This window comes from Monodelphis domestica, chromosome 5, assembly GCF_027887165.1.
Source record: "Monodelphis domestica isolate mMonDom1 chromosome 5, mMonDom1.pri, whole genome shotgun sequence".
Classification (NCBI taxonomy): Eukaryota; Metazoa; Chordata; class Mammalia; order Didelphimorphia; family Didelphidae; genus Monodelphis; species Monodelphis domestica.
This window is the reverse complement of record NC_077231.1, coordinates 287360298-287387644: the sequence shown is the minus strand read 5'-3', so window position 1 is coordinate 287387644 and position 27347 is coordinate 287360298. Positions and strand designations below refer to the sequence as shown.

General features: G+C 38.2%; 1 protein-coding gene across 1 annotated transcript in view; it reads left to right on the top strand.

Annotated features, from left to right (window-relative positions):
* COL6A6 (collagen type VI alpha 6 chain) overlaps window positions 1–27347 on the top strand; it is a 157307-nt gene that overhangs the window by 30173 nt on the left and 99787 nt on the right. Inside the window, exons 2-7 of the mRNA XM_056800677.1 lie at window positions 4670–4775; window positions 7767–8363; window positions 9445–10065; window positions 19390–19950; window positions 21320–21877; window positions 24956–25531. Coding sequence (XP_056656655.1) covers window positions 4715–4775; window positions 7767–8363; window positions 9445–10065; window positions 19390–19950; window positions 21320–21877; window positions 24956–25531 — 2974 coding nt within the window. The 5' untranslated portion in view covers window positions 4670–4714. The remainder of the gene's footprint in view (window positions 1–4669; window positions 4776–7766; window positions 8364–9444; window positions 10066–19389; window positions 19951–21319; window positions 21878–24955; window positions 25532–27347) is intronic.

Below are 27347 nucleotides of genomic sequence, written 5' to 3'. Positions count from 1 at the left end.
TTCTGACAAGATGAGAATACCAATGGACCTCATGAGCCTTCCATCATGTATCCTTCCCTCTTATCACTCTGGGAAGTACTCATATTCCCTTTCTCATACATTTCTTTGATGACATGCTGAACCCTGTTCCTGATTAATTCTTTGCTGGTTGTGTGTTTCAGCCTGTTCCTATTTGCTATGTGTCCTTAATATTCCCCCTTTGTGTAATCCTCCACTTTAATTCCTCGGACAGCATAATAGTCACTGATATTGTGGCCATCTAGCATCACCAGAACAATTCTGGTGTCAAAGAAATGGGTCTTTCTGTTTCAGGGAGAAGTCACTAAAGTTCAAACTTGGCTTCATATACTTCCTAGATGTGAGACCCTGGGCAAGTCACTTAATGCCTCAGTTTCCTCACTTGTAAAATGAGGATAGTCATAGTACCTGCTTCTTCTCAGAGTTGTTGTTTTAAGATCAAATAAATTAACTATAATAATAATAATATATGATACTGGGCTTTGACTGATTTGTCAAAATGACACATACTAAGGAAATGAAAGGGAGAAGTGTTTACCTACCATGTGACATCTTCTTGAGTCCAGATCAGGTCTCAGATATGTACTAACTGTGTTACCCTAGACAAGTCACTTAACCCTGTTTACCTCAGTTTCCTTACCTGTTAAATGAGCTAGAGAAGGAAATGGCAAACTACTCCAGATTCTATGCCAGGAAAATCCCAACTGAAGTCACAGAGAATTGGATGTGATTGAAAAACAACTGAATAACCTGTGTCAGGCACTGCGCTAAAAGCTTTAAAAATATTATCTCATTTGATCCTTATAACAATCCGAGAATGGGGTGCTATTATGAGCCCCATTTTGGAGGCAAAACTGAGGCGTAGAAAAGTGAAGTGACTGGCCTAAGGTCATACAGGTCTTGAGTGTCCAAGGGGAGATTTGAACTCTGGTCTTCCCAACTCCTGCATCATAGTAATGGAGCAGGAGTAATGGAGCAACCCCAAGCTGTCTGACTCTAATACCAGCCTTCATCCTGTTGTATGTGAATTCCTCACTTAGATTTTTGCATCCTTGGAATTTCCACATTCATAAAAGTGTAGGTTTATAGCTGCACAGACCATAGAGGCCACTTAATAGGACCTTCTCAGTTTATAGATGAACAAACTGTGACCTAGAGATGAGATGAGTTTCCCAGTGTCACGCAACTAGGAAGAGTCTGAGGTGGGATTTGAACCCAAGTCCTTCTGGCTTCACATCCAGTGTTCAAAACACTAGGCTACCGTTACTCTAAATTATGTATAAAAATATGTATGTGCTTCAAGTAGATCTCCCTTTTCAGTATAAACTTTTGAATTATGGCTGTGGGGGCACTAAGGTAGCTCAGTGGATAGAGAGCTAGGCTTAGAGACAGGAGGTCCTGGGTTCAAATCTAAGCTCAACTTCCTAACTGTGTGACTCCCCCTCCCCAGACAAGCTGCTTAACCTCAACTACCTAGCCCTTAGCACTCTTCTGCCTTGGAACCAATACTCAGTATCCATTCTAAGACAGAAGGTAAGGGTTTAATAAAAATACAAATAAAAACATGAATTATGGCTGTGAAAACAAAGAATGGCCTTTAAGAGCTATCTCCCCTTATAGATTTTTGTTTGATTTTATGACAATCTGTTCTCTCTAATAGTCCTCTTTATTGCACTGGCAAATGAACATTCATTTACATTTTTATAATTAAAATATTTATTTTTAGGATACATCAATAATCATTGTGATCATTAGACATACTTTATAGTGATTAAAAAACCTGGATAGTAGATCATTAAATTCGACCCACCAGTCCTGTTCTAGGGACTAAAAACCCCTCATGCTTTTCAGTCTCAACAGTAAACAGTTGGTTCACTTAATGGAAGTTACCCAGCTCTCCTGCCTCCCATATTTGTGTTCTGCTCTTGCTTAGATTAACCAAGAACTTATTTAGGCTGTCCAAAAAGCATTAACCACCATAAGTCAAGCAGAACCAAGAAGGGTCGGTTGAAACTGATCCAAACGAGTTTGGGAGTAATTCAGAGCTATTTGAAATTGGTCAATACCTGTCTGAACCGACGAAAACCAAATCATGTATTCGAAACTTGTTGGAACTGGTTATGAACAAATCAAAACTAGTTGAAATCAATTTGAGTTAGTTAGAATCAATCAAAATTGTTTTAGCTGGTTTGAATCAGTTGAGAAAAGCCCATTTTAGAAGGCATTCCCTCCCTCCCTCCCTCCCCAATGTTGGTTTTGTTCTTTATGATGACATTTAGTGTTGCTTTACAGATTCATATTTCCAATGGTTAGCTCTTGGAGAATTATTTCATCAGAGCCTAGAGAACGGGGACCAGGTAAAGGACGGTCCACAATTTAACTGTCATCTTTTTGTTTTATGGGAATATATTATCAAGAGCACTGATGTATCCATAATTCTTCATCATTTGTGCTAGCATCTACAAATAGACTTTTAATATAAATTAAAATTAGTTACTTATCCCTAACTACTGTTAAAACAATTTAGAACATATTTTAAATTATATTTTAAATTTTAAAGAAATAAAGAAGAAAAATAAAGAAATATTTTAAAGAAATACAAATATGTATCCCAGTGCCTGGCACATAGTAGGCCCTTAATAAATGTTTATTTGCTTCCTTTCTCAGTGAATTCTTAGTCATTAATAATAAATAATAAATTATTGTTTATTATATTAATATATATTATACATAATATATAACATAATAATAAATATATATTAATAAAAATAATCTTAGTCATTTATTCATTTAAGTATACTGAATTCTGAGGCTGAGTTCAGATAGGCTTCTCCTTTAAACTCATTTTATGAAAGACATCTAGGATAAAAGCACAGCTATTCCTCTGAGCCTTGAGGGCTAGGGAATAACTTGGTGTTAAAGCCATTACAGGTTTTTTGTTTGATTGTTTAAACTATCTTTTGGTCTCTTTACTTTCTATTATTTAGCTCATGCTGTCTAACTTCTTCAAAAAGACATCTCTTGGCCCTTTCATCTCCTTGGCCAACTCTTCCCCTCATGGCAAAAGCAGAAAGGGGGGCAACTAGGTGGTTCAGTGAATAGAGAGCCAGGTCTAGATGAGAGATCCTGGATTCAAATCTTCCCTCAGATACTTCTAAGCTGTGCTATCTTGGGCAAGTCCCTTTACCCCAATTGGCTAGCTCTTAACCACTCTTTTGCCTTGGATTGATTCTAGGACAAAAGATAAGAGTTTTAAAAAAGGTAGAAAACAGAACATACTACCGTAGGGGTGTTATGAGGATATAGGGATTAGCTCCTTGCTACAAATTTTGCAAGACAGAAGGAAGATTCTATAACTCTGAAGAGGATGCAGACAGTTCCTGCTCAGGGAGAAACAGTTAAGCAGCCAAGAGCTGAATCTGAGTCTAGTCTTTCTAGGGTGGACCTACATAGCTAGATACTCTCTATCCTGTGATCCAGCTTGTCCCTGTGAATCCTGCTGAACTGAGAGTGTTTTCCAACAGAGCTGCTCAGGACTTCAAGATGACACTGTCAGTGAGACTTCCTTCAAGTCCTCCCCAATTTTATATTAACTAAAGGGGGGGGCTAATTTAATAGTTGTAGGAAGTGGATTTGTAGGCAGGAAAATATTAGAGTGGGTAAAAAACTAGGTTTGGGGTTTTTTAGATAGATCATCCCAATTCCCTTCCCTTAAACTAAATTAAACTGTTTCTTTGTTATATTTATAGCTTATACCCATTATTTTTTTCAAATTTAAACATTATTTTATTTGGTCAATTTCAAACATTGTTCATTGAATGCAAAAATCATTTTCTTTTCCTCCCTCCCCTCCTGCCACCCCTCCCATAGCCAACGATAGCCGACCCACAATTCCACTGGGTATCACGTGTGTCCTTGTTCCAAACCCATTTCCACGTTGTTAGCATAGCGCTAGGATGTTGATTTAGAGTCTCCATCCCCAATCATATCCCCTCGGCCCCTGTAGTCAAGCAGTTGCCCATTATTTAATATACATATTTCAGTGGTCTATTCCCAGTCTATATAAAATATCGTGATCAGTCAGAAGTTTGGTCTGTGTTTTGCTTTCCCTCCTTAAACTGCCTTGAAAACCAGAGCTAACAGGTTAATTTCAACCAAAAATTCAAGATCATCCCCTAATAATTTTCAAAGATACTCAGCTGTCTCCTTGCCATCTCTGTTTCTGAGTTTTTAACATGCTTATGCTTCTGTGGAATGGGGAGGGAAGGGAGAGGTGGAGATACCTGGGAATAAATTCTATTTAAAATTTTTTTTAAATTAAAACTTATGCTTTTTTCTTTTATAAAGTCTTTTTTTTTTTTAAAGAAGAAAAAGACGCCTTCATGTCTAACTCAAACGTGCAATGATTTTGTCACATATATCATGAGGGGATCAGATTTAATTTGGTCCTGGGGTTTAAGAAGATGCCTAGAAAATTGCAGGATGCCCTCCCATGATATATATTTTGGCACATATATATTGAGGGGAAGGTCAGATCAAATTTAATCCTGAGACCTAGGAAGGTGATTTGTAAATTCCAGGCTGCCTAGTAAGACTGGGCTAGTGAGGCAATCGTGGTGATTTGGCTCATTTTGTTATGTATTTATTTTAGGCTTTTCAGAAATAAAGTGTGCGGTGCTGATCTCACACCAAGAACATGCTCCTGTTTTTCCTCCTCATCATAGCTTGTGCCAGAGTGTCTGTGAACCAGGATGCCGGTAAAGTCATGTTTGTTTTTGTCTTTGATCTTATAAAAATGGACGGAATCCAGAGAGTTTCCGGATTGGGTGTGTGGGGGGGGGAGGGGGGAGGAGTTGTCAGTTTCGTTTTATCTATTCCTTAATATTCCTTGTACCTGACCTGCTGATATCAGATGCTGAACCAGCTGGTATCTGACCCTGATCTGAGAGCCAGGCAAAGGCTGTGTTTTTACTCTCAGATAAGACCCCTGTGAAGCCTTCTGGGAATTTTGTATGAAAGTTCTCTCTGTCAGCATTAGGCCATTCTGCTGGCCTATAGAGCTTGGAAATACTTTATCTCTGCCTGGGATTTGTTTTTACTAAATGCCCAGCAACTGCCCCGGTTTAGACTGGGGGAGTGTTGGAAGGGATTGATTTCGCCCCTTTCCCAGTTAATCTCTCTAGAATTTATCAGTGGTTGTACCTGTGCCTTAAGCATAATCCAGGTAACGGTCCCTCATGGAGAGCCTACTGGACCAGTCATGCAAACCTTTATTATTTGTTCTCTTTTACTGATGGTTTCCCTCTGATATTGGTTGTCAAATAAATCTCAAATCAACTGAAATTAAATTTAGAGGACGTGATAAATAACATCTTGGTCAAGGAAGTAAACATTTTATGCAATACGCTTTTATCGGAATGCTCGAGAGAGAGAAATGATTCATGAGACAAAACTGAAACTGGGTTTAAAGTTTCTAGGCAGAGAGGGACAGAAGGATTGAACTATTTTTTCTTTTTTCATGAGAATCCTTAAAATAATCATTTCCTACGAAGAGTTGGGCATGACTTTAAAATGACTAAAGAGCAAAAGATAATATTCTTTAGAACTGGAAGGGACCTTTGTGATCATCTAGCTTAAGGCTTGTACCCTACCTATGCTGTCACATGAAAAAGGTTTAAAAAAAAATGAAACACCAAAAAATTCTTACTGAAAAGTGAATCCAGGTTGTGGAGATTATTGTTGTTCGGTCATTTGGGGTTTTCTTGGCAAAGATACTGGAGTGGTTTGTCATTTCTTTCTCCAGCTCATTTTCCAGATGACAAAACTGAAGCAAGCAGGATGAAGTGACTTGCCCAGGGCCACGCAGCTAATAAGCATCTAAGGCTGGATTTAAACTCAGGTCTTCTTGACTCCAAGTGCAACACTGTAGCTATTGTGCCACCAAACTGCCCCCATTTTAAAGTTAATAAAGCACATTATAAATATTGTTTCAATCAATTCTGACAACTCTGAGTGAAGGTTTTTTTTTTTATTATCCTCATTTTACAGATGAGTAAACTGAGGCTGAGTGAGGTACAACATTTGCCTAGGGTCACAATGGTGGATTGGAATCCAGCTCTTCCTGACTTGAAGTCCAGTGTTCTGAACAATGGGCAACATAGCTGCTTCCAATTTTTATCCTCTGAGAATTGTGGCATATTCTTTTTTCTTCTTCTTTATCTGGTGATGCAATGGAAGAAACAATGGACTAAGAATTCGAAGACCTGAGTTCAAATCTTGACTCTTCCATGCCTGAGTCTCAGTTTCTTCATCTTTAAGGGCTGGTTGACCTCTAAAATCCCTTCCAGCTATATTTCTGTCAGAATAATAAATGACTGACTGTTAACGTTGACTCCCATGAACATTAACAGCATGTAAACATTCATCTGAACATAATGTAAACAGGTTGTAGGATTGTTATGTAAAAAAAAAAAGAGAAGTGTTAAAGGCAGCCCATCTGCTTAGGACTTTCAAGGCACTGCCTTTACCAGTTGGAGAACATTGAGCTGCTAAGCAAAAGACTTGGTGTGTTAACCATTCAAATGTTGTCGAATCACCCTGTAATAGCTGTTTAAATTTTTGTATTTTAAATTTTTCAGTGACACGTAAAAACAATTCTTAACTTTTTTAAAAAACTGAGTTCTAAATTGTCTCTCTCCTTCTGTTGCCTTTCGAAGGCAAGCCGTTTAATATAGGTTAGATAGACCTGGGCAGTCATGCAAAGCAGCCATATCTGTCTAAAAGAAGATAGAAATGAAAGGCTACATGCCAGGCTTTAGAATTCGTGTTAAAGTGAAGCTCCATCCAGTTTGAAGTCCCATCAGCATCCTTGCCTGGGGTGTCCAGCGTAACAATGATCTGGGGCTCTATTAAAAAGAAATAGACACCAGACATTCTCCACTGAAATCTCACTGTGTATGCTCCATCTAAGATCTGCCTTTTTATTAATCATAACAAAGAAATTAGCCTCATACAAATGAGATGATTAAAAGACTTAACCCATAGCTTTTTAAAAAATCACTTTTAAATAGTAGGGTCACAAAATGTTTTCCTCACAACTCCATGGGACAGAGAAGAGAATTCACATTTTGCAGGGGAGAAAAACTTGGGCTCAGACAAGTTAAGTGACTTGTCAATGGTCATGGCAGCTAGGTGGTGGCCCTGTTGGAGTCAGGAGGACCTGAGTTCAAATTCAACCCCAAATACTACCCTTTGGGATCTTGGGCAAGTCACTTAACTCTACTTCTGTCTATGTCTGATCTATATATCTAATCTATTCCATTTCCTTATCTGTTAAATAAATGGAGAAGGAAATGGCAAAGATTCTTTCTTTTTTTTGAAATGGCAAAGATTCTTGCTGGAATGATTTGCCAAGAAAACCCCCAAAAGGGTTTCAAAGAGCTGGATGTGACCGAAAACAACATATGATCACATAGCCAGGAAATATGAAAGCCAGAATATCCTAGTCTCCTAGGTCTCCTGGCTCCAAGCCCAAATATCTTTCTTTTGCACCAAGATGGCCCTCAGTGCCCCTGTTTTCCTTTGTAAAAGTCATTAATTAATTTCAAGGCATTGCTCTCACTTCCTACTCAGTGTCTGAAAAGGAAGTCAAGATAGAAAAGGGAATTAGTCTCTTCACACATTTTGATGGTACCAAAATAACAGTAATTCGTGGTTTGATGGGTATTTTCTAATTTCTTTTTCTACAGGTCCTGAGTTTGCTGATGTTGTGTTCCTGGTGGATAGCTCTGACCATGTGGGGAGCAAGTCCTTCCCCTTTGTGAGAACCTTTATAAGCAAAACGATCAACAGTCTTCCAGTGGAGGCCAGAAAATTCCGTATTGCCCTTGCTCAGTATAGCGATGATCTACACCAGGAGTTCCTGCTGAGCCCCTTCATGACCAAGAACGCCATATTGAACCACCTCAAGAGGAACTTCACCTACATGGGGGGATCTTTGCGAATAGGCAATGCTCTTGAGAAGGTCCACAAGACCTACTTCTCAGGCCCAATGAATGGAAGAGACAAGAATCAGTTCCCACAGGTTCTGGTAGTCTTGACTTCAGCCCACTCTGAGGATGATGTGGAAGGACCAGCAAAGGCTTTGCAGAGAGACGGGGTGAAAATCATCACATTGGGGATGCAAAATGCTTCAGAAGAAAATCTAAAAACGATGGCCACGGCTCAGTTTCATTACAACCTTAGAACAGTGAGAGATGTGGGCACATTTTCTACAAATATGACCAGCATCATAAAGGAGGTGGCAAAGTATAAGGCAGGAGCAGATGATGCTGATGTGGAAGAAGGCAAGGTTTCCCTCTTTCTTTCCCCTATCCCCTCCACTCTCCTTTCTGGGACTCAGTTTCCACATCCATCAAAGAAGGAATTGAACCAGATGACTTCAAAGGGTCCCTCCTAGTTCTTAATCAATGCTGCTATGAACAGACTCCTTAATATTCAGAAGCATGGTGCTTCTAATGTGTTGATGTATAATTTTAATATCTTAAGTAGGACACAGTTACTCATGTACTTGGAGAGTTGTGATCTCTTTGAAATGATATTCCTTCCATTGATGGAGATCATAGCCCATCTATGCCTACCAATCCTGTGCAACTCTTGGCCATGCTCTCCCATAAGTTTTCCCCACAAGAGCTCCACCAACATGTTGGGGTCCTTCCTTGAGTTCTCATCATAGTGAGAATGCTAATAGAGTATGAGGAAGAGCTATCATTTCCCTACCATATAACTAGTTAATCTTGTTTTTCAATTGTGTGTGTGTGTGTCTGTGTGTGTATCTTGACAGACATCCTTTATCTTGCTTCTTCTGAGTAGTTGAGATGGCAAATGTCACCAAAGAAATCCAGATATCTCAGAAGTACATATTTGTGGGTCCCTTGCTTCTCTGATTTTTATTGATCCCCTCTACCCTCCATCATTGGGATGAATAATTGAAAGCTGACTCTATTTGTAAGCACTTTATAAGTAGGTGCATGGGGAGAAATGGAAGGGATAAAGTCATTGTTCTAAATGGATATTTCCAAAGGAAAAACAACTTAGAGGCATCTTTCACTAGTTCTGGGTAAATCCAGTTGAATGAGAGTACCTGTTGATCATTTCTTGGTGATGCCAATGAGTACTTTGATGACAACCTCCCAAAAAAGCTGTTCAGCATTCATTAATATTAGGAGAGAAGGAAAAGAAATCTAAGTCTTAATGTTAGAGGGCAAAATTCTTTACACTGTTTGCTTCTGTCCCCTCCATTGGCTGTGTTTGTTTGAGGCCTTTTATGTAAAATAAAGATGCAGAACTAAATAGTGAGAGATTTTAATGTGAAACTGTAAGATAACCTCAAGTGAATGATCTCCTCTTTCTTTTCCTCCTCCCAAGTTTGTCACGGTACTTCTGTGGCTGATGTCGTATTCCTCCTGGACGAATATGTCAACGGCACCCAGGAAAACTTGGAACATCTTAAAGGATTCCTAGAAGAGAGTGTGTCTTCTTTTGATGTGAAAGAGAACTGTATGAGGATTGGTCTGGTGACCTACACCGATGAGACAAAGGTGATACATTCCCTGAGCACAGGGACCAACAAGTCGGAGGTTCTGCAAGAGATTCAGAAGCTGTCTCCCAAAGCTGGGAGAGCCTACACTGGAGCTGCCATGACAAAGGTCAGGAAGGAAGTCTTCAGCGTCCAGAAAGGCAGCCGGAGGATGCAGGGGGTCCCCCAGATAGCCATTCTGGTTGCTCATAGACCATCAGAAGATAACGTCTCTGAAGCAGCACTTGACCTTCGGCGTGAGGGTGTAACTGTGTTCACTGTGGGCTTAGAAGGCTCTGATGATACCCAGTTGGGACAGATATCATCTCATCCTCCAGAAAAGTATCTTTCCAAACTGAAAACATTTTCAGAACTGGCAGCCCATAATCAGACATTTCAGAAGAAACTCAGAGGTGAAATACAGCATAAGGTATCCGTCCTATCAGAACAGACTGAACACCTCAAAGCTGGTAATTATGCCTTTCTCACCCTGATTTCAGACATCCTATAAATGGCAGGGCTTCTTTTCACTTGTTTGAGATGATTCAAAAACTACTTGGAGATGGGAGGTTGGCAGCTAGGTGGCTCTTTGGATTGAAAGCCAGGCCTATAGATGAGAGGTCCTGGGTTCAAATTTTATTTTAAAAACTTCCTACTTATGTGACCCTGGGAAAGTTACTTAAACCCAATTGCCTAGCCCTTACTGCTCTTCTGCCTTAGAACCAATACTTAGTATAAATTCTAAGACAGAAAGCAAAGGTTTAAAAAGACTACTTAAGGGGAAAGTATAACCAAAAGTTGAGGTGAAGGAAATAGCAGAATAAAAGAAATTAGTATTTATCAAGTGCCTATCAAGTGTGTACCAGGCACTGTGAGATAAGTCCTTTACAATTATTTCATTTGATCTTCACAATAACTTTGGGAGATAGGTGCTACAATTATCACCATTTATAGATGGGGAAACTGAAGAAGGCAGAATAAAAAAAAATCTTGCCTTGAGTCCCTCAGCCAGGAAGTATCTGAGAGTTGATTTGAATTCAGGTCTTTTTTGACTCTAGGTCCACTTCTTTAATCCTTGCATTATCTAGCTGCAGAAACATTCCAATTCTTTTTTTTTATTATTTTATTTAGTCAATTTAGAACATTATTCCTTGGTTATATAATAGATGATATTTGAGGGTATATTTGATGGATACTAGATAACTAATGGATCAGATAGTTATCTTTCTTTTGCCTAACCTCCTCCCTTTGTACCTCCCTCTTCAGAAGCCTTTCAGCCTCCCCTCCCCCCTTCTTCAGTCTCCCTCAAGTCACTCAGTGTGAGTTGTGAGGTTTCAATGAAACAGCTCTTAATCTTCTTTGTCAAACAAGGGGTTTATTTGGGGAAGGCAGGACAAAGGTGGAGGATAAGGTAAGAGGGGTAGGATATCCCTATTCTCTACAGTGAGTCTTATGTTGAAGGACATTGAGAGAAATGGCAATTCAGTCACTAGCATGAAACAGAATCAGAGAAATATATGAGGACTACTGTCTTTCTTCTTCCTTCAAATCAGCCAGGTCACCTCCAACTTGATTATCACAAGTCCCAGAGATAAACAACCATCTTCCTCCTTCAGATCAGCCAACAAGCCAAAGACCTTCCAAACAGTCACCATTGGCTTGGCTCCAAACTGTTTTTCCCGGTCACATTCCAAATGGAATCTTCATTTGACTGACAGATGACCCATTTCCATTTTCTGTCCTTCCCATACATTTTCTTATAATTTCTCTCTTCTCCATAGTTACAAGAATCATATGGTTTCCCTCCCTCCCCCTTCCTGTAGCTAACAAGCAATTCCACTGCACTTTATATGTGTCCTTGATCAGAACCTATTTCCATGTTGTTGATGTTTGCACTAGAATGATCATTTAGAGTCTGCATTCCCAAATGTAATCAATCAGTTGTTTTTCTTCAGTGTTTCTGCTCCCACAGTTTTTCCTCTGGATGTGGATAGTGTTCTTTCTCATAGATCCCTCGGAGTTGTTCAGGATCACTGCATTGCCACTAATGGAGAAGTCCATTACCTTCGATTGTACCACAGTGTATCAGTCTCTGTGTACAATGTTCTCCTGGTTCTGCTCCTTTCGCTCTTGATCAATTCCTGGAGGTCATTCCAGTTCACATGGAATCCCTCCACTTTATCATTCCTTTGAGCACAACATCACCAACATATACCACAATTTGTTCAGCCACTCCCCAATTGAAGGGCATCCCCTCATTTTCCAATTTTTTGCCACCACAAAGAGTGCAGCTATGAATATTCTTGTACAAGATCTAGGACTACAAGGCCACCTTCCTTCACATTTTTTTTCATTATTTCCCCTGATATTCTTGATCATTTGGTCTTCCAAATGAACTTTGTTATGGCTTTTTCTAATTCAGTAAAAAAAAGTTTTTTGGTAGTTCCATGGGTATGTCACTAAATAAGTAAATAATTTGGGTAGGATTGTCATTTTTATTGTTAGCTCATCCTACCCATGAGCAATCAATGTTTTCCCAATTGTTTAGATCTAATTTTAATTGTGTGGAGAGTGTTTTGTAGTTGTGTTCATATAGTTCCTGTGTTTGTCTTGGCACATAGATTCCTAAGTATTTTACATTGTCTAGGGTGATTTTAAATGGAATTTCTCTTTATGATTCTTGCTGCTGAGATATGTTGGAAATGTATAGAAATGCTGATGACTTATGTGGATTTATTTTGTATCCTGCAACTTTGCTAAATTTGTTGATTATTCTACTAGCTTTTTAGTTGATTCTCTAGTATTCTTTAAGTAGCCCATCATATCATCTGCAAAGAGTGATAGCTTGGTCTCATCATTGCCTATTTTAATAACTTCAATTTCTTTTTCTTCTCTAATTGCTACTGCTAATGTTTCTAGTACAATGTTAAATAATAGAGGTGATAATGGGCATCCTTATTTCACTCCTGATCTTATTGGGAAGGTTTCTAGATTATCCCCATTGCAGATGATGTTGGCTGATGGTTTTAGATATATGCTGTTTATTATTTTTAGGAAAGGTCCTTCTATTCCTATGATTTCTAGAGTTTTCACTGAGAATGAGTGTTGTATTTTGTCAAAGGCTTTTTCTGCATCTATTGAAATGATCATGTGATTTTTGTCAGTTTGCTTGTTAATATGGTCAATGATGTGGATGGTTTTTCTAATATTGAACCATCCTTGCATTCCTGGTATAAATCCCACCTGGACATAATGAATAACCCTCATGATCACTTGCTGGAGTATTTTTGCTAGTGTTCTATTTAAGATTTTTGCATCTCTGTTCATTAAGAAGATTGGTCTATAGTTTTCTTTCTCTGTTTTTGACCTGCCTGGCTTTGGAATCAGTAACATATTTGTGTTATGAAAAGAATTTGGTAGAACTCCTTCTTTGCTTATTCTGTCGAATAGTTTGTATAATATTGGGATTAATTGTTTTTTGAATGTTTGATAGAATTCATTTGTGAATCCATCTGGTCCTGGGAAGTTTTTCTTAGGGAGTTCTTTTAAGGCTTGTTCAATTTCTTTTTCTGATATGGGATTGTTTAGATATTTCATTTCTTCTTCTGCTAATCTGGGCAATTTATGTTTTTGTAAATATTCATCCATATCACCTAGATTGCCATATAATTGGGATTAATAACTTTTAATGATTGCCTTAATTTCCTCTTCATTAGAAGTGAGGTCTCCCCTTTCATCTTTGATACTGTTGATTTGGGTTTCTTCTTTCATTTTTTTATTAGATTGACCAGTACTTTCTCTATTTTGTTTTTTCAAAGTACCAGCTTCTCGTCTTATTTATTAAATCAATAGTTCTTTGACATTCGATTTTATTAATTTCTCCTTTGATTTTTTAGGATCCCTAATTTAGCTGAGGATTTTTAATTTGTTCAATTTATAGTTTTTTAATTTGCATGCCCAAATCATTGACCTCTGCCTTCCCTAATTTGTTAATATATGAACTCAAGGATATAAATTTCCGCCTGAGTACTGCTTTGGCTGCATCCCATAGATTTTGAAAGGATGTCTCATCATTGTCATTTTCTTCAATGAAATTATTGTTTCTATGATTTGTTCCTTATCTGATTTTGGAGAATCATGTTATTTAATTTCCAATTAATTTTTGATTTGCCTCTCCATGTATACTTACTAATTATTATTTCCATTGTATTGTGATCTGAAAAGGTTGCATTTTTATTTCTGCTCTTTTGCACTTGTTTTCAATGTTTTTATGCCCTAATACACGGTCAGTCTTTATGAATGTACCATGTGCTGCTGAAAAGAAGGTGTATTCCTTTTTGTCCCTATTTATTTTTCTCCACATATCTACTAACTCTATTTTTTCTAAGATTTCATTCATTTCTCTTACCACTTTCTTATTTTTTGGTTTGATTTATCTAGCTCTGATATAAGAAGGTTCAGGTCTCCCACTAGTATAGTTTTTCTATCTATTTCATTCTTGAGCTCCACTAGTTTCTCCTTTAGAAATTTGGATGCTATGCCATTTGGTGCATACATGTTGAGTACTGATATTTCTTCATTGTCTATACTGCCTTTTATCAGGATGTAATTACCTTCCCTATCTGTTTTGACTAGATCTATTTTTATTTTGCCTTTGTTAGATATCATGATTGCGATTTCTGCCTTCTTTTTATCAGTTGATGCCCAATAGATTTGGCTCCATCCACTTACTTTTACCCTAGGTGTGTTTACCTTCCTCGTGTGTGTTTCTTGTAGACAGCATATTGTAGGATTTTGGTTTCTAATCCACTCTGCTATTTGCTTCCATTTTATGGGCAAGTTCATTCCATTCACATTCAGAATGATGATTACCAGCTGAGTATTCTCCAGCATTTTGATCTCCACTCCTAGTCCTTCCCTTTCTTCTTTCACTATTTCCCTCTACACCAGTGTTTTGTTTTTAATCAGTCCCTCCAATTCCCACCACAATTTTACTTCCCTTTCTACCACCCACCCTTCTTATTCCCCTCTTATTTTCTTGAAAATATTTTTAAACTACTCCTTTACCCTCTCCGTCCTTTGTATTGTTTCCCTTCTCACCTCCATTTGTTACCCTCCTACTTCTCTATAGGGTGCAAATAAATTCTCTGCCCCAATGGATTTGGTTTTTCTTCCCTCTTTGAGTCAATTTCAATGCACATTAGAATTGAGTATATCCCTTCTCCAACCTCTTTACCCTTCCAGTGTATTAGTGTTCTCCCCCATTCCCGCCATGCACTTCTTTATGACATATAAATTTACCCAATTTTGTTTCTTTTCCCATTTCTCTTAGTATTAACCTTTTTTAAAGTCTAGTTTTATATGTGTATATATATGCATATATATATATATATTTTACATATACATATATCTATATACATATTTATGTTTTGGCATTTCCTATACAGTTTGTTACTGTACCTCTAAATATAATTCTTCTAGCTACCCAGGTGATAACAATTTTTAAGAGTTACCAATATCCTCTTTTCTTGTAGGGATACATATCATTTTAACTTATTGAGTCCCTTAAAATTTTTCTTTTTGTTTTTGTTTTTTCCCCCGTTCTTAATTACCTTTTGATGATTCTCTTGAGTTCTGTGTTTGGCATCAGATTTTCTGTTCAGGTCTGGCCTTTTCTTTACAAATGCTTGGAATTCTTCTATTTTATTAAAATGACTATACTTTCCCCTGTAAAAATATAGTCAGTTTTCCTGGGTAGTTGATTCTTGGTTGTAGACCTAGTTCCCTTACTTTCCGGAGCATCATAGTCCATGCCTTTCATTCCTGCAATGTAGATGCAGCCAGATCTTGTGTTATCATAACTGTAATTTCATGGTATCTGAATGACTTCTTCTTAGCATCTTGTAATATTTTTCCTTAGTCTGGTAGTTCTTGAATTTGGCTATAACATTCCTGAGTTGTCAGTTGGGGGATTAAGTACAGGAGGTGATCTGTGGATTCTTTCAGTCTCCATGTTTCTCTCTTCGTCTAGAATGTTTGGGCAGTTTTCTTGAATAATTCCCTGTAGAATGATATCTAGGCTTTTTCTTTTGTCATGGTCTTCTGGTAGGGCAATGATTCTTAAGTTGTCTCTCTTTGACCTGTTTTCTAAATCTTCTGTTTTGTGGATGAGGTGTATCATATTTTTTCTCAATTTTTTTCATTCTTTTGATTTTGTTTTATAGTTTCCTGTTGCCTTGTGAAGTTGCTTGCTTCTAATTGTTGTATTCTAGTTTTTAAACACTGAATTTCATCCCTGGCTTTTTGGTCATCCTTCTCCTTCTGATCTGATTTTGTTTGGAGGTCATCTTTCATCTTCTTTGCCTCATCTTTCGTCTCCTTTGCCTCGTTTTCAAGCTGATTAATTTTGGCTTTCAAGACACTATTTTCTCATTGTAGTTCAAGTGCCCCTGTTTCCAGATGACTTATCTTGCTTTTTAAGTTCTTTTCCCAGTAGTCTTCAGTTTCTCTTAATTGTGTTTTGAATTGTATTTTGAGTTCTTCCAAAGCCTGTGTCCAATTCTCTGGAGTTTCTGTGTTTTTGCTTAGTGTTCCTAGATCTTCCTCTGTTTCATTTTCTCTTTGTTCATTGCCTCTATAGAAGCTGCCAATTGTAATTTCTTTTTTCTTTTTCTGTTGTTTGCTAATATTTGCCTCTTCTTTGCTCTCTGTAGTTGCCTGTAGTCTTGCTCCTCTCATTATGTGTTGGATCTGTGGGATTTGGGCTTTTCTGTCCTGAAGGTACTTCTTCTCTGCTCTGCCGATTGGTCATGTTGAGTCCTGATGTCAGATCTTCCCTGGCTGTCAGCAGAACTGAAATGGAGCTGGGCTTCCCACCTTGTTATTAAGGTGTTCTGTAGTAGTTGCAGCCTTCATTCTTGGAGCTTGATCAGCAAGACTATGAGAGTAGTCTGTAGGGCAGGGATATTGGAGCTTGAGCTTCCCTGCCCTCTGAAGGCTTGATAAGATTAAGTCAGGGTGGGTGGAGTTTTTCTTGCAGAGCTGGATGTGTCCTGAGGCCAAAACCTTGGGGGGGGGCAATATGGAGTGTCTTGGCTGTGATTGGACTGCCTTCTCTGAGCTTCTCCTCCAGCTACCTCCCCACCACCTGGCCCTGAACCTGGCACAGCTTTGCCCACAAGCTACACCTTCCAGGCTAGCACCCTTGCCTGCCTAGAGATTCCAGCCATTGTTGGAAGTTCAGTACTTTAGAGGGGGGAGAGGTCCTAGTACCTTCCTTCTTCCTTCCCCTTAAACTGGAGTGTTCTCGAATTCAGGATTTTTGGGAGCTTATGTTTTAAGTTGAATCCAGCAGGAGGGTTCCTTAGCTCTGTCCTATTGTTAGATTTGGTTTTCAGTCCTGTAGGAGCATTTGGTTTTTAATAGGTGAGGAAGGGTTTTCAGAGATCTGAACTTTTGCTGCCTCTACACCGCCATCTTGACTCTGCCCTCCAATTCTTTTTTCTATGACTTTAAAGGTTCATCCCTCTCCCCAAAAGGATGCAGACTCTTCCAGAGTGCCTTTCTCCATTATCCCTTCTGACCATTCTCTCCTCTTTTTCATCTTTCCCCTCTACCTCCAGTTCCTGCCTTTTCTTTTCCCTCCTTTCATTTTTCTCTTTCCTTTTCTCTTTCCCTATCCCTAATTGCTAATTGATAGACTTATCAGGGAATATGATGCTATTTGAGAAAAGAGAAATCAGTTTGATGGGAAGGGCCAGTGTGATTAAATTTTCACCCTGTAGGGATTGTTTGTCAAAGACATTTATGTGGGTTTTTTTTGAGAAGATTAAAAAGTACATAATGGTCAAACAGAGCACGTAGGACATAAATATCTAGGGATGGGTGGGAGAAAGGACAGGAATCACTGCACCAAAGTCTTAGGGGTTCATAGATTACTCTAACTAGCAGAGTAATAGCTGTGTGGAGACATTAGCAAGTAAAGAGAGATGCACCCACTGCCACAATTGCCACTTACTTCAGTATACCAACAAGTTATTCAACATTTATTTAACCAATGAATATGAAGTTAATCAATCAACAAGTGCCTTTATCGAGTGCCTATCATGTGGAAGCACTGTGCTAGGTACAGGAAGGTAAATGTGATCTAGTTCTTGCCTTTAAGGAATTTACATTCTGTAGGAGGAAACACCACCTCAAGTATAAATTCATGCAAAAGAAATGCAAGGCAACTTTATGGGGAAAGAACTAGTAACTGGTGAAGGGAAGGGAGAGCTGTGAAAAAAATGAAGTCTTTAGGGGGCAGCTAGGTGGCTCAGGGTATAGAGAGTCAGGCCTGAAATCAGGAGATCCTGGGTTCAAATCTGGCCTCAGACATTTCCTAGCTATGTAGTCCTGGACAAGTCACTTTACCTGAATTGCCTTGCCCTTACCTCTCTTCTGCCTTGGAATGGAGACTTAGTATTCTAAGGCATATAGTAAGGATTTAAATGTTTTTTTGTTCTAAGAAGTGACAGCAGAAAAGGTGTGCATTACAATTATGGGGAATAGCCCATGCAAAGTGGTAGACATGGGTGATGAAGTGTTGCCTATAAGGAAGACCAAGAAAGCTGTAGAGTACAGTGGAGGGCACTGAGAAGATGTGGTGTCTGATCAGAAGGAGCATATAGCCAAAGTAAGAAAGATGAAGCATGTATACAAATCACACATGGTAATAATAGTGGTCGCCAACATTTTTCTAGTTATTCGACATTTGCAAAGTGCTTTAAATATATTATCCCATTCCATCTTCACATCAAGCCCTGTGAGATGGGCACTGCCATTATCGTCGCCATTTACAGGTAAAGAAATTAAAGCTGAAACAGGTTGAGTGATTTTTCCAGATCACAGCTAGCAAGTATCTGAGGTTGCAGTCAAGCAGAATTCTTTCTTCTTGATGCCAAATCCAGTCTTCTACTATACCAAACTGCCTCTCTAATACAAGGTATAATATGAAAGTACAACAGGAGAGGAATGAAGGGTTACGAAGGTTCAGAGAAGGGACCTCATGAAAGAGTTCATGGGAAATATGGTATTTTGAAATGGGCTTTGAAGGATGGATTGTTATTAGATGGTGGGGAACTAGGGAGAGGGGACATAAGGGAAAGGGGAAGAAGTGATTCCAGTGGAGAGAAGAAAGTAAATAAACACATAGAGATGGAAAACAGGAGGATGTTTTGACCAGTTTGCTTTAAAGTATAAAATTGGAGATAGGAAATAGAAAAAGGGAAGACCATAAAGGCAGGTTGACACCAAGTCATTAAAAATCCTTCTGTCATTGTATAATGGGGAACCATCAAAGGTGGTTGACTGGATCAAACAAGAAGTGACATGATCAAATCTATGCTTTTAAATGTTAGGCTTTACATAGTAATGTCTTTAATTTTCCTAAAGAAAACCTGTGTCTCTCCAGTGAGGCAGTTAGAAAACTATTGATTTAATCCTAACTTTTCAATGTCCAAACATCTTTTCTACTTTTTATGCACCTCTATATTGATCTAGCTGGTAATTCATGGCCATAAGATACCCAAATGATTCTATAGTAACGGGATAATTTGTTTCTGACTGGATTGAAAAATTCTAAGAGATTCATTTTTAATCTTTGGTATTGTAAAGCATTTCCTTAAAGGCCAAAGAATTTTTTTTTCATTTTTCTGTCTTAAAAAGGCTCATCCATCTCCACTTCCCACAGTCTCTACCTTTTCTTTTTTCCCTCAATTGCCTTAACATTGTATTTCACTTTTATTCTGTTACAGGTTGTGTAGAAACTGAAGAAGCCGACATCTATTTACTCATCGATGGCTCAGGAAGTATCTACCCAACAGACTTCCAAGAAATGAAAGCATTTCTGTCAGAAGTGATAGAAATGTTCACCATAGCACCCTATAAAGTCAGAGTTGGAGCTGTTCAGTATTCACACATTCAGGAACTGGAATTTGAGATTAACAAATACTCAAACAAAAACGATTTGGGAAAGGCTATTGACAACATCTGGCAGTTGGGCGGCAACACCAATACAGGTGCAGCGCTGGATTTCACTCTTGGGCTTCTACAAAGAGCAAAGACTCAGAGAGGGAACAAAGTGCCATGTCACCTGATTGTACTGACAGATGGAATGTCGGATGACAATGTCTTGGAGCCTGCCAAAAAACTCAAGGATGAGAATATCAATGTGTATGCCATTGGCGTCAAGGAAGCAAACCGAACCCAGTTGCTAGAAATTGCAGGAACTGAAAAGAGAGTTTATTATGTGTATAACTTTGATTCTTTGAAAGACATAAAAAATCAAGTTGTTCAAGGAATCTGTTCCAAAGAAGGTAAGAGGAGCATTTTTCCTGAAGTACTTGGCATTGATTTTTTTTTTTGGAAGAGAAGGAGGGTGACAGAATTTGTATTCATGTGTATTCTTACTGTATCAAACAATCAGTCCATAAACAAGCACTTATTAAATGCTATCAGGGTTCCAGACTCTCTATTGGTGATGTAGGAATTTTCATCCTCATGTTTTCAGAAACAAATTAAATTGAAAAGCAAGTATTGTTCCTTTTTATGTCAGAAGAGTGGGAATTCTGTTTTTATCTGGCATCTGTGGGAAAACTTCCCCATGTTGACTTATTGCACAGATTCCTGCCCATCATGCTAGATGGGACTCTGTGGGAACAACATTTTTTTAAATCAAATAATTTTTTAAATTAAATTTTTTCTTCATTTTATTCCCATAATGAATTTAGACATAAGTTTTCCAAAGTTACATTATTCATGTTATGTCTCTCTCTCTCCCACCTCCCAGAGTTGACAAGCAATTCCTATTTCCATATTATTCATATTTGTAAGTGAATAATCTTATAAAATCAAACCCCCAAATCAGATACCCAAATAAACAAGTGATACATCATTTTTTCATCTGTATTTCTACTCCCACAGTTCTTTCTTTGGGAGTTGTATAGCATTCTTTTTCATGAGTCCTCAAAATTGTCTTGGATCATTCTGTTGCTATTATTGGCAAAGTCTATCTCATTTAATCATAGGAGTAGCATTTTGAAAGAAAACCAATACAGAGGAGTATTTGCCTTTGTTATAATTAATTTATTTTCCTATACATTTTCTTTCCTTCCTCCTTTCCTCCCTTCCTCTTACCTTCTGTCTTAGAATCAATACTAAGTATCAATTCCAAGCAGTAAAGTTTAGGCTATTGGGGTTAAGTGACTTGCCCAGGGTCACACAGCTAGGAAGTGTCTGAGGCCAGATAGGAACCCAGGCTGTCCTCTATCCACTGAACCACCTAGTTGCACCTCTTTTATACATTTTCATAGGATCATAAATCTATAACTGGGACAGATATAGGGGCTTTTATTTTACAGAGAAGGGATTGGAGTCCCAGGTTGGTTTGAGACTTACCTAAAGGTACACAGACTGTATGGATCTACTTGACTCCAGAGTCAGTATACGTTCTGTTAGACCATACTATATCCTTATAGCAACACTTTAACACACCAAAGGAAACTACTTTTAAAATGTTCCTGCCTCCCTGATCTTTGATATTTTCTTTGCTTAATATTTGACTAATTGTCAGGCACATGGCATTTGAACTTGAACACAATTGGATTCATCATCCTCCCTATTTTGTATTTGTATTTTAACATTTTTGCCAACTTGGATCAACATCCTTATTTTTGTCTCACGCAGCTTGTAAAGACGTGAAAGCTGATGTCATGTTTCTGGTGGATAGTTCTAGAAGCATAGGACTTGAAAATTTTGGGAAAATGAAAACATTTATGAAAAACCTGGTGAACAAGTCTCAGATTGGAGAAGACCAAGTACAAGTTGGCATTGTCCAATTCAGTGACGTGAACAAAGAAGAATTTCAGCTCAATAGGTATTGGACCCAACATGAAATTTTTGATGCGATAGACAGAATGTCTAACATAGACAGGGAGACCCTGACGGGAAGTGCCCTGAAGTTTGTGTCTGACTATTTCCATCCCTCCAAGGGGGCACGTCCCGGTGTCAGAAAGTTTCTCATCCTCATCACAGATGGAGAATCACAGGATCCAGTCAAGGACCCAGCTATGGCTCTTCGGCAAGATGGCGTAATTATCTACTCCGTGGGAGTGTATGGCGCAAATGAAACCCAACTAGTGGAAATCAGTGGGAAACCTGAAATGATTTTTTATGTTGAGACTTTTGATATTCTTAAGCACATAGAAGATGACCTCGTTTTTGGCATATGTAACCCCCGGGAAGGTAAGCAATTTTTCCCAGCTCCTTGCACTAGTCTCCTCCAATGGGTCAGATCTCCTATAGCACATTCCAAGATCATATCCCATATATTGCCCAGATGCTATCAATAATGGTGGCTAAAACTTATATAATACTTTAAGTTTAATCAAGAACTTTATATATCCTTGATCTCATTGGCTTTTCACAACAACCCTATGAGCTAAGGACTATAAGTAGTTTTATCCCTATTTTACAGATGAGGAAACTAAGACCAAGAAAGAGTGTGACTTGCCCATTGTTGCATCATCAGTTGGTCAGTGAGGTTTTATTGACCACTCTGTGCCAAACACTGTGCCAGATGCTGGAGATACCAAGACAAAACATCGTTGTCCTTTAGTATCTTGGGGAGACAATATGCACATATGTGAATAAAACTTTAAGGTGGTTTTATTGGGAGAGAAATAATAAGAATTTGAGGTGACCAGGAAAGGCTTTATGGCTCTTGAGCTGAGCTCAGCAGTTGCCTACAAATTCTAAGAAGCAGAGGTTAGGAGGGAATGCATTCCAGACCCGAGGGAGCAGCTTGGGCAGAGACATGGTGATGAGAAATGGAATGTGGAATGTTCTATTTTGGGGACAGAAGATAGGCTATTGGGACTGGGTCATACAGTGTGTGATGTAGAGAAAGATAAAATAAATCAGAGATGAAATTTAAACCCAGCTCTCTCCTGACTCTAAGCCCAGCATTCATTCTATTAAACCTTTTTACTATTTAGCTACAAACAAGTAATGTTTGGACTAATCATTCTTTGGACCTCAGAAATAATTTTTTGTTTTTATTTGAATAGTATTTTATTCAACAGTATAACCTGCTGTTAAATAGCGAATTCTAAACTGTTTATCTAAAGCCCTTTCCCATTGGTGTTTTGGGGGAGTCTCAACCTATTATTTCATTGGTATGATAAATTCCCAGTGAAGAAACTCTCCCAATACAGCTGAACCCCTATACTCTAACTAATAATCTTGTGGAGTTACCTGGTACAGCAAGAGAAGAAGTGACTTGCCCAGGGTCACACAGCCAGTAAATGTCAGAGACAGGACTTGAACTCAGCCTTTTTGACCCTGAGGCCAGTTCTCCATCCATTGTCCACCATTACTTCTGTTTCGTTGCCATAGTTATCACTAACTAGTGTAATTGATCCCATATATTTTAAAGAATCTGAATAACATGATTCTTTTTCTCTTTGTTTCATTTAAATTTTACATTTTGCTCTAACAATGTCTTTGCCAAATGAAAGTACTATGAAAACTGTGAAGTATGCAAATGTTAGGCAAATTTGGGCAAACCTGTATAATCCTAGACCCCTGGGATTGGAGACCTTGTTCAATCTATGCCCAGCCATCAGCATATTTTCATTAGTGCTGATAGCATATCAGGCAAGAGACATGAACTAGCAATTTGGCCCTTTCTGAGGGCACTCAGTTGCATTGAAGTTCTTTTGGGTGAATTAGTTAAGTTTTGGAATATTCTATTCCAATGGTTATCATTCATGTGACTCATGAAGCCCCCCTTTAGGGTTTGGTGACAGAAGTTTGAGGGATGGGTGCTAAAAATTCTCCAATGGTACCTTAAGCAGAATATAATTGCCTAAATATATCAGTCATTTATTAAATTAGTTTGGAGGTTCACAACATATTTTTGACTGTTGTTGAAAAAGGTTCACAGAACAATAACATGATGGGGATCCATACTTCTCTAGTTTGAGACCCACAAATGACTTCTACTTGCATCTTTGCTACTCTAATTTTCATTGGAGATGATCTAATTATAGAAAAGTTGATAGGAGCCCCATGTTAGGGGCCAAGCAAGAAATGGGTCCATTTTGATGATGACGTTCAGTCTTTAAAACTGGATTTTTATGGAAAACTGAATTATCTTAATGGAAAAAATTTTTTTTCCGTAAAATCAGAGAGAAAATGTAGGCTTGTGAAAAAATGTCATCAAGTTCATTTTCATTTGGGCATTCTCCCCAAAGTTTATCATGAGAGTAAGATCTCAAGTTCACACATTGCACAATGGACAAGGAACTGTTTATACATGGAAAATTCCAATAAATTTTTATTTAGTAAAGCCAAAATTCCATTTATAGTTTTATTCCTTATTTACTTCTGCTATTTCTAGGACTAATCTTTGCCCTGAAAACGTGCTAAATAAAGAGGATTTCTGTGTATTTGTCACCATTGTCCAAAGGAAGGGAGGGAGTCCACAATAAGACATACTGCTTGAATCCCAGGTTCTAGAAAAAGTTAGCAAAAATAAAATGAAGAAAAGAACTTTTAGGTGGCCTATAATAGATAAAAGCATTTAGCCAGATAAATGATTTATTATGCGCTTACTATTTTCCAGGGTCTGGGTTAAGCACTAGCCATACATATAAAAACAATCAAGACATTCTCTGCCTTCACAAAGCTTAAATTTTATTTAAAATTTTACAAAAATATTTTAATCTTCTTCCATTGCCTTTTTAGCATTTAATATTTAGCATTAACTTAGCATTTAATATAAAAATAACATTTTGGCATTCATTTTTTAAAAAAAGTTTTGAGTTTCAGGTTCTCTCTTTCCTTCCCCACTCCCTCTCTCAATCCTTTTACCCCTACTCTCTCTAAGACAGTAAGCATCTAATAAGAGATTTTACATGTCCAATCATATTAAATGTTTTTCCATAGTGGTCATTTTGTGGATGAGATCTCAAACAAAAAAGAAAAGGAAAGATAGTATGTTTTGGTCTGCATTCAGATGCCATCAATTCTCTGAAGGCAGATGGCCTTTTTCATCATGAGTTTCTGAGATTGTCTTGGATCACTTTTTTGCTGTGAATAACTAGGACATTCACAGTTCATAAAAATATTGATGTTACTTTGTACAAAGTTCTTCTGGTTCTGCTCAATTCACTTTGCATCAGTAAGAGTTTATTTTTTAAAGGAAGAAGACAACACATAAAGGGATGCTGGAAAGGGGAGGAGGAAGGGGCATGATGAGGCTTCAGCAAGTAATATTAATCATTTACATCATTGTTTTCCTTCCCATTTCTCTTTCAGAATGCAAACAGATAGAAGTTTTAGACATAGTGTTTGTCATTGATAGCTCTGGCAGTATAGACTACAATGAATACAACATTATGAAAGAGTTCATGATCAAGCTGGTGAAAAAAGCTGATGTTGCCAAGGACCGAGTTCGGTTTGGAGCCTTAAAATACTCCTATGATCCTACGATTCTTTTTTATCTCGATGAGTTTGACACTAGGTCCAAAGTCATTTCACTTCTCCAGAATGATTCCCCAAAAGGAGGAGATACATACACAGCCAAAGCCCTTGCCTTCTCAGAGCACATGTTCACTGAGGCACGGGGCAGCCGCATAAACCAAAAAGTGCCCCAGGTCCTCATCGTGATCACAGATGGCGAATCCCACGACGCCAACCAACTCAATGCTACAGCCAAAGCTTTAAGGGACAAAGGCATTCTCATCCTGGCCGTAGGAATTGCAGGAGCGAATACTGAAGAACTTTTGGCAATGGCAGGTTCAACTGACAAGTATTTCTTTGTGGAGACTTTTGGGGGCCTGAAGGGAATCTTCCAAAATGTGTCAGACAGTATTTGTGGTCCTTCCAAAGTAGGTAAGAGTATACAATTGAGTTTCTGTTATAGGATTAGCCAGGAAAACAAAATGGCAGTGGATTTCATTGGATGGAGGGTTCTTCTTGTCTAGGGAAAATGGAAGAATCATGATGTTGACTTCTCTTACCTCTTCCCCTTACCTTATTCCCCATCACATGTGTACATACACTTGACTTTCCCCACTGGAGAAAAAAAAATATGAAAAACCAAAGCCCTTATAGTAACTATGTAGAATCAAGCTAAACAAATTCCTGGATTGGCTGTCCAAAATGTATATCTCATTCTGCATCTCGAGTCTATTGGTTCTCCATCAGGAGGCAGGTGGCATAATACACAGAATCATGGAATCCTAGACCTTAGAGGTCATCTAGTTGGAGCTCCTGCCACAGAGCACATGTTCAGTGTCAAAGTTGAATGATGAGTATTTCTCTTGGAGACCTCTGGAGATCTGGAGAACAGATTCTCAAGTATGTCAGCTACTTTCTGCAGTGGCAATGACAGATGATTCTCAGGCTCATTGCCCTGAATGTCAGCCATTCTATTTTGGAAAAACTCTAAGACTTTAAAAGTCTTAAATCATGCTGAAAGTTTCCTTCCTGTGACTTCCACTGCTCAGAACTTGTTCTGAAGATGGTGGCTGTACCTTTTCTCTCTTCCAGACTAAATTGTTTTTCCTTAAGCTATTCCTTGTACAACATGATTTCTAAATATTTGTTTCTGGTTATCCTCCCCTGGACACACTCCCATTTGGCATTGTTCCTTTTACAATGTGGTGCTCAGAATTTAATACAACACTGAAAATGTGGTTTAACCAGAGCTGAACACAGCAGAATAATTAACTCAGTTTTCTTGGCTTCATATTATCAGCCCACTTTGCAGTCAACACAAACCCCAAGTCTTTTCCAAATAAACTGTTTTTAAGTTAGGATTCCCCTGTTTTGATTGGTGCTTTTCTAAACCATTCTGATTTCTAGATATTTTCCACTATTTTGTGAATTATTTCTGTTCCCTAAAGGTTAGAATGATTCTCTGGGGTATGTATATTGATAAATGTTTAACAATCAGCTTTAACTCTCTAGGTAGAAACCAAACCAAACTATGTATGCATACACCCTTTTAAGTTTAATCTGGATGGTTACATTTTCGTCCTCACTTTCTTAAGTTTAAACCATCAATTAAGATCGTTAAATCAAGCCTTGATTTATTGCACAGATTTCAGAGGTGTAAATGCTCACAAAGAAAAATTAACAATCACCTCAGTGGCTAGTTTGAGCTGGCTCCAGAACACCAAATAGTGTATGTATGGAGAGAGGGAAGGGTCACAGCAGAGTATACCTCACCTTCTTGTTCCTAATGGCACAAGGGTCTTAAGGTTGGTGTCTTTTTTTCTCTTATGGGGATTAAGGTACAAGGAAATAATACTAGTGTGCAGGGACACGTGTGTGTCCGGGTGTGAGCATGGGTGCCCATACAGCATGTTATTTTACTTATTTAGGACTGGATGTCAATCCCCTTCATATTTTTTTTAAATGTGATGCTTAGGCTAAGTTCTTCACAAACATAAGGGAAACGAGCTCCTTTGTAGAGTTCTATCTAAGGCTAATAAATTGCTTCCTCACCCTGCACTATGCCAATATTTTCAGCCTACTGAAGATGATATTATATTTTAATTTCAAAAGTCCTTCTTTATCAGGAAGACATTCTATAATGTAGGCTCAGAGGAGATAGGAATTGGACCATAGATCTATGGAGTTCCCAGGTGAGGAAACTTATTCTGCTAATGTTGGTTGGCACCTTCTCTGAAGTTTAGTCTTA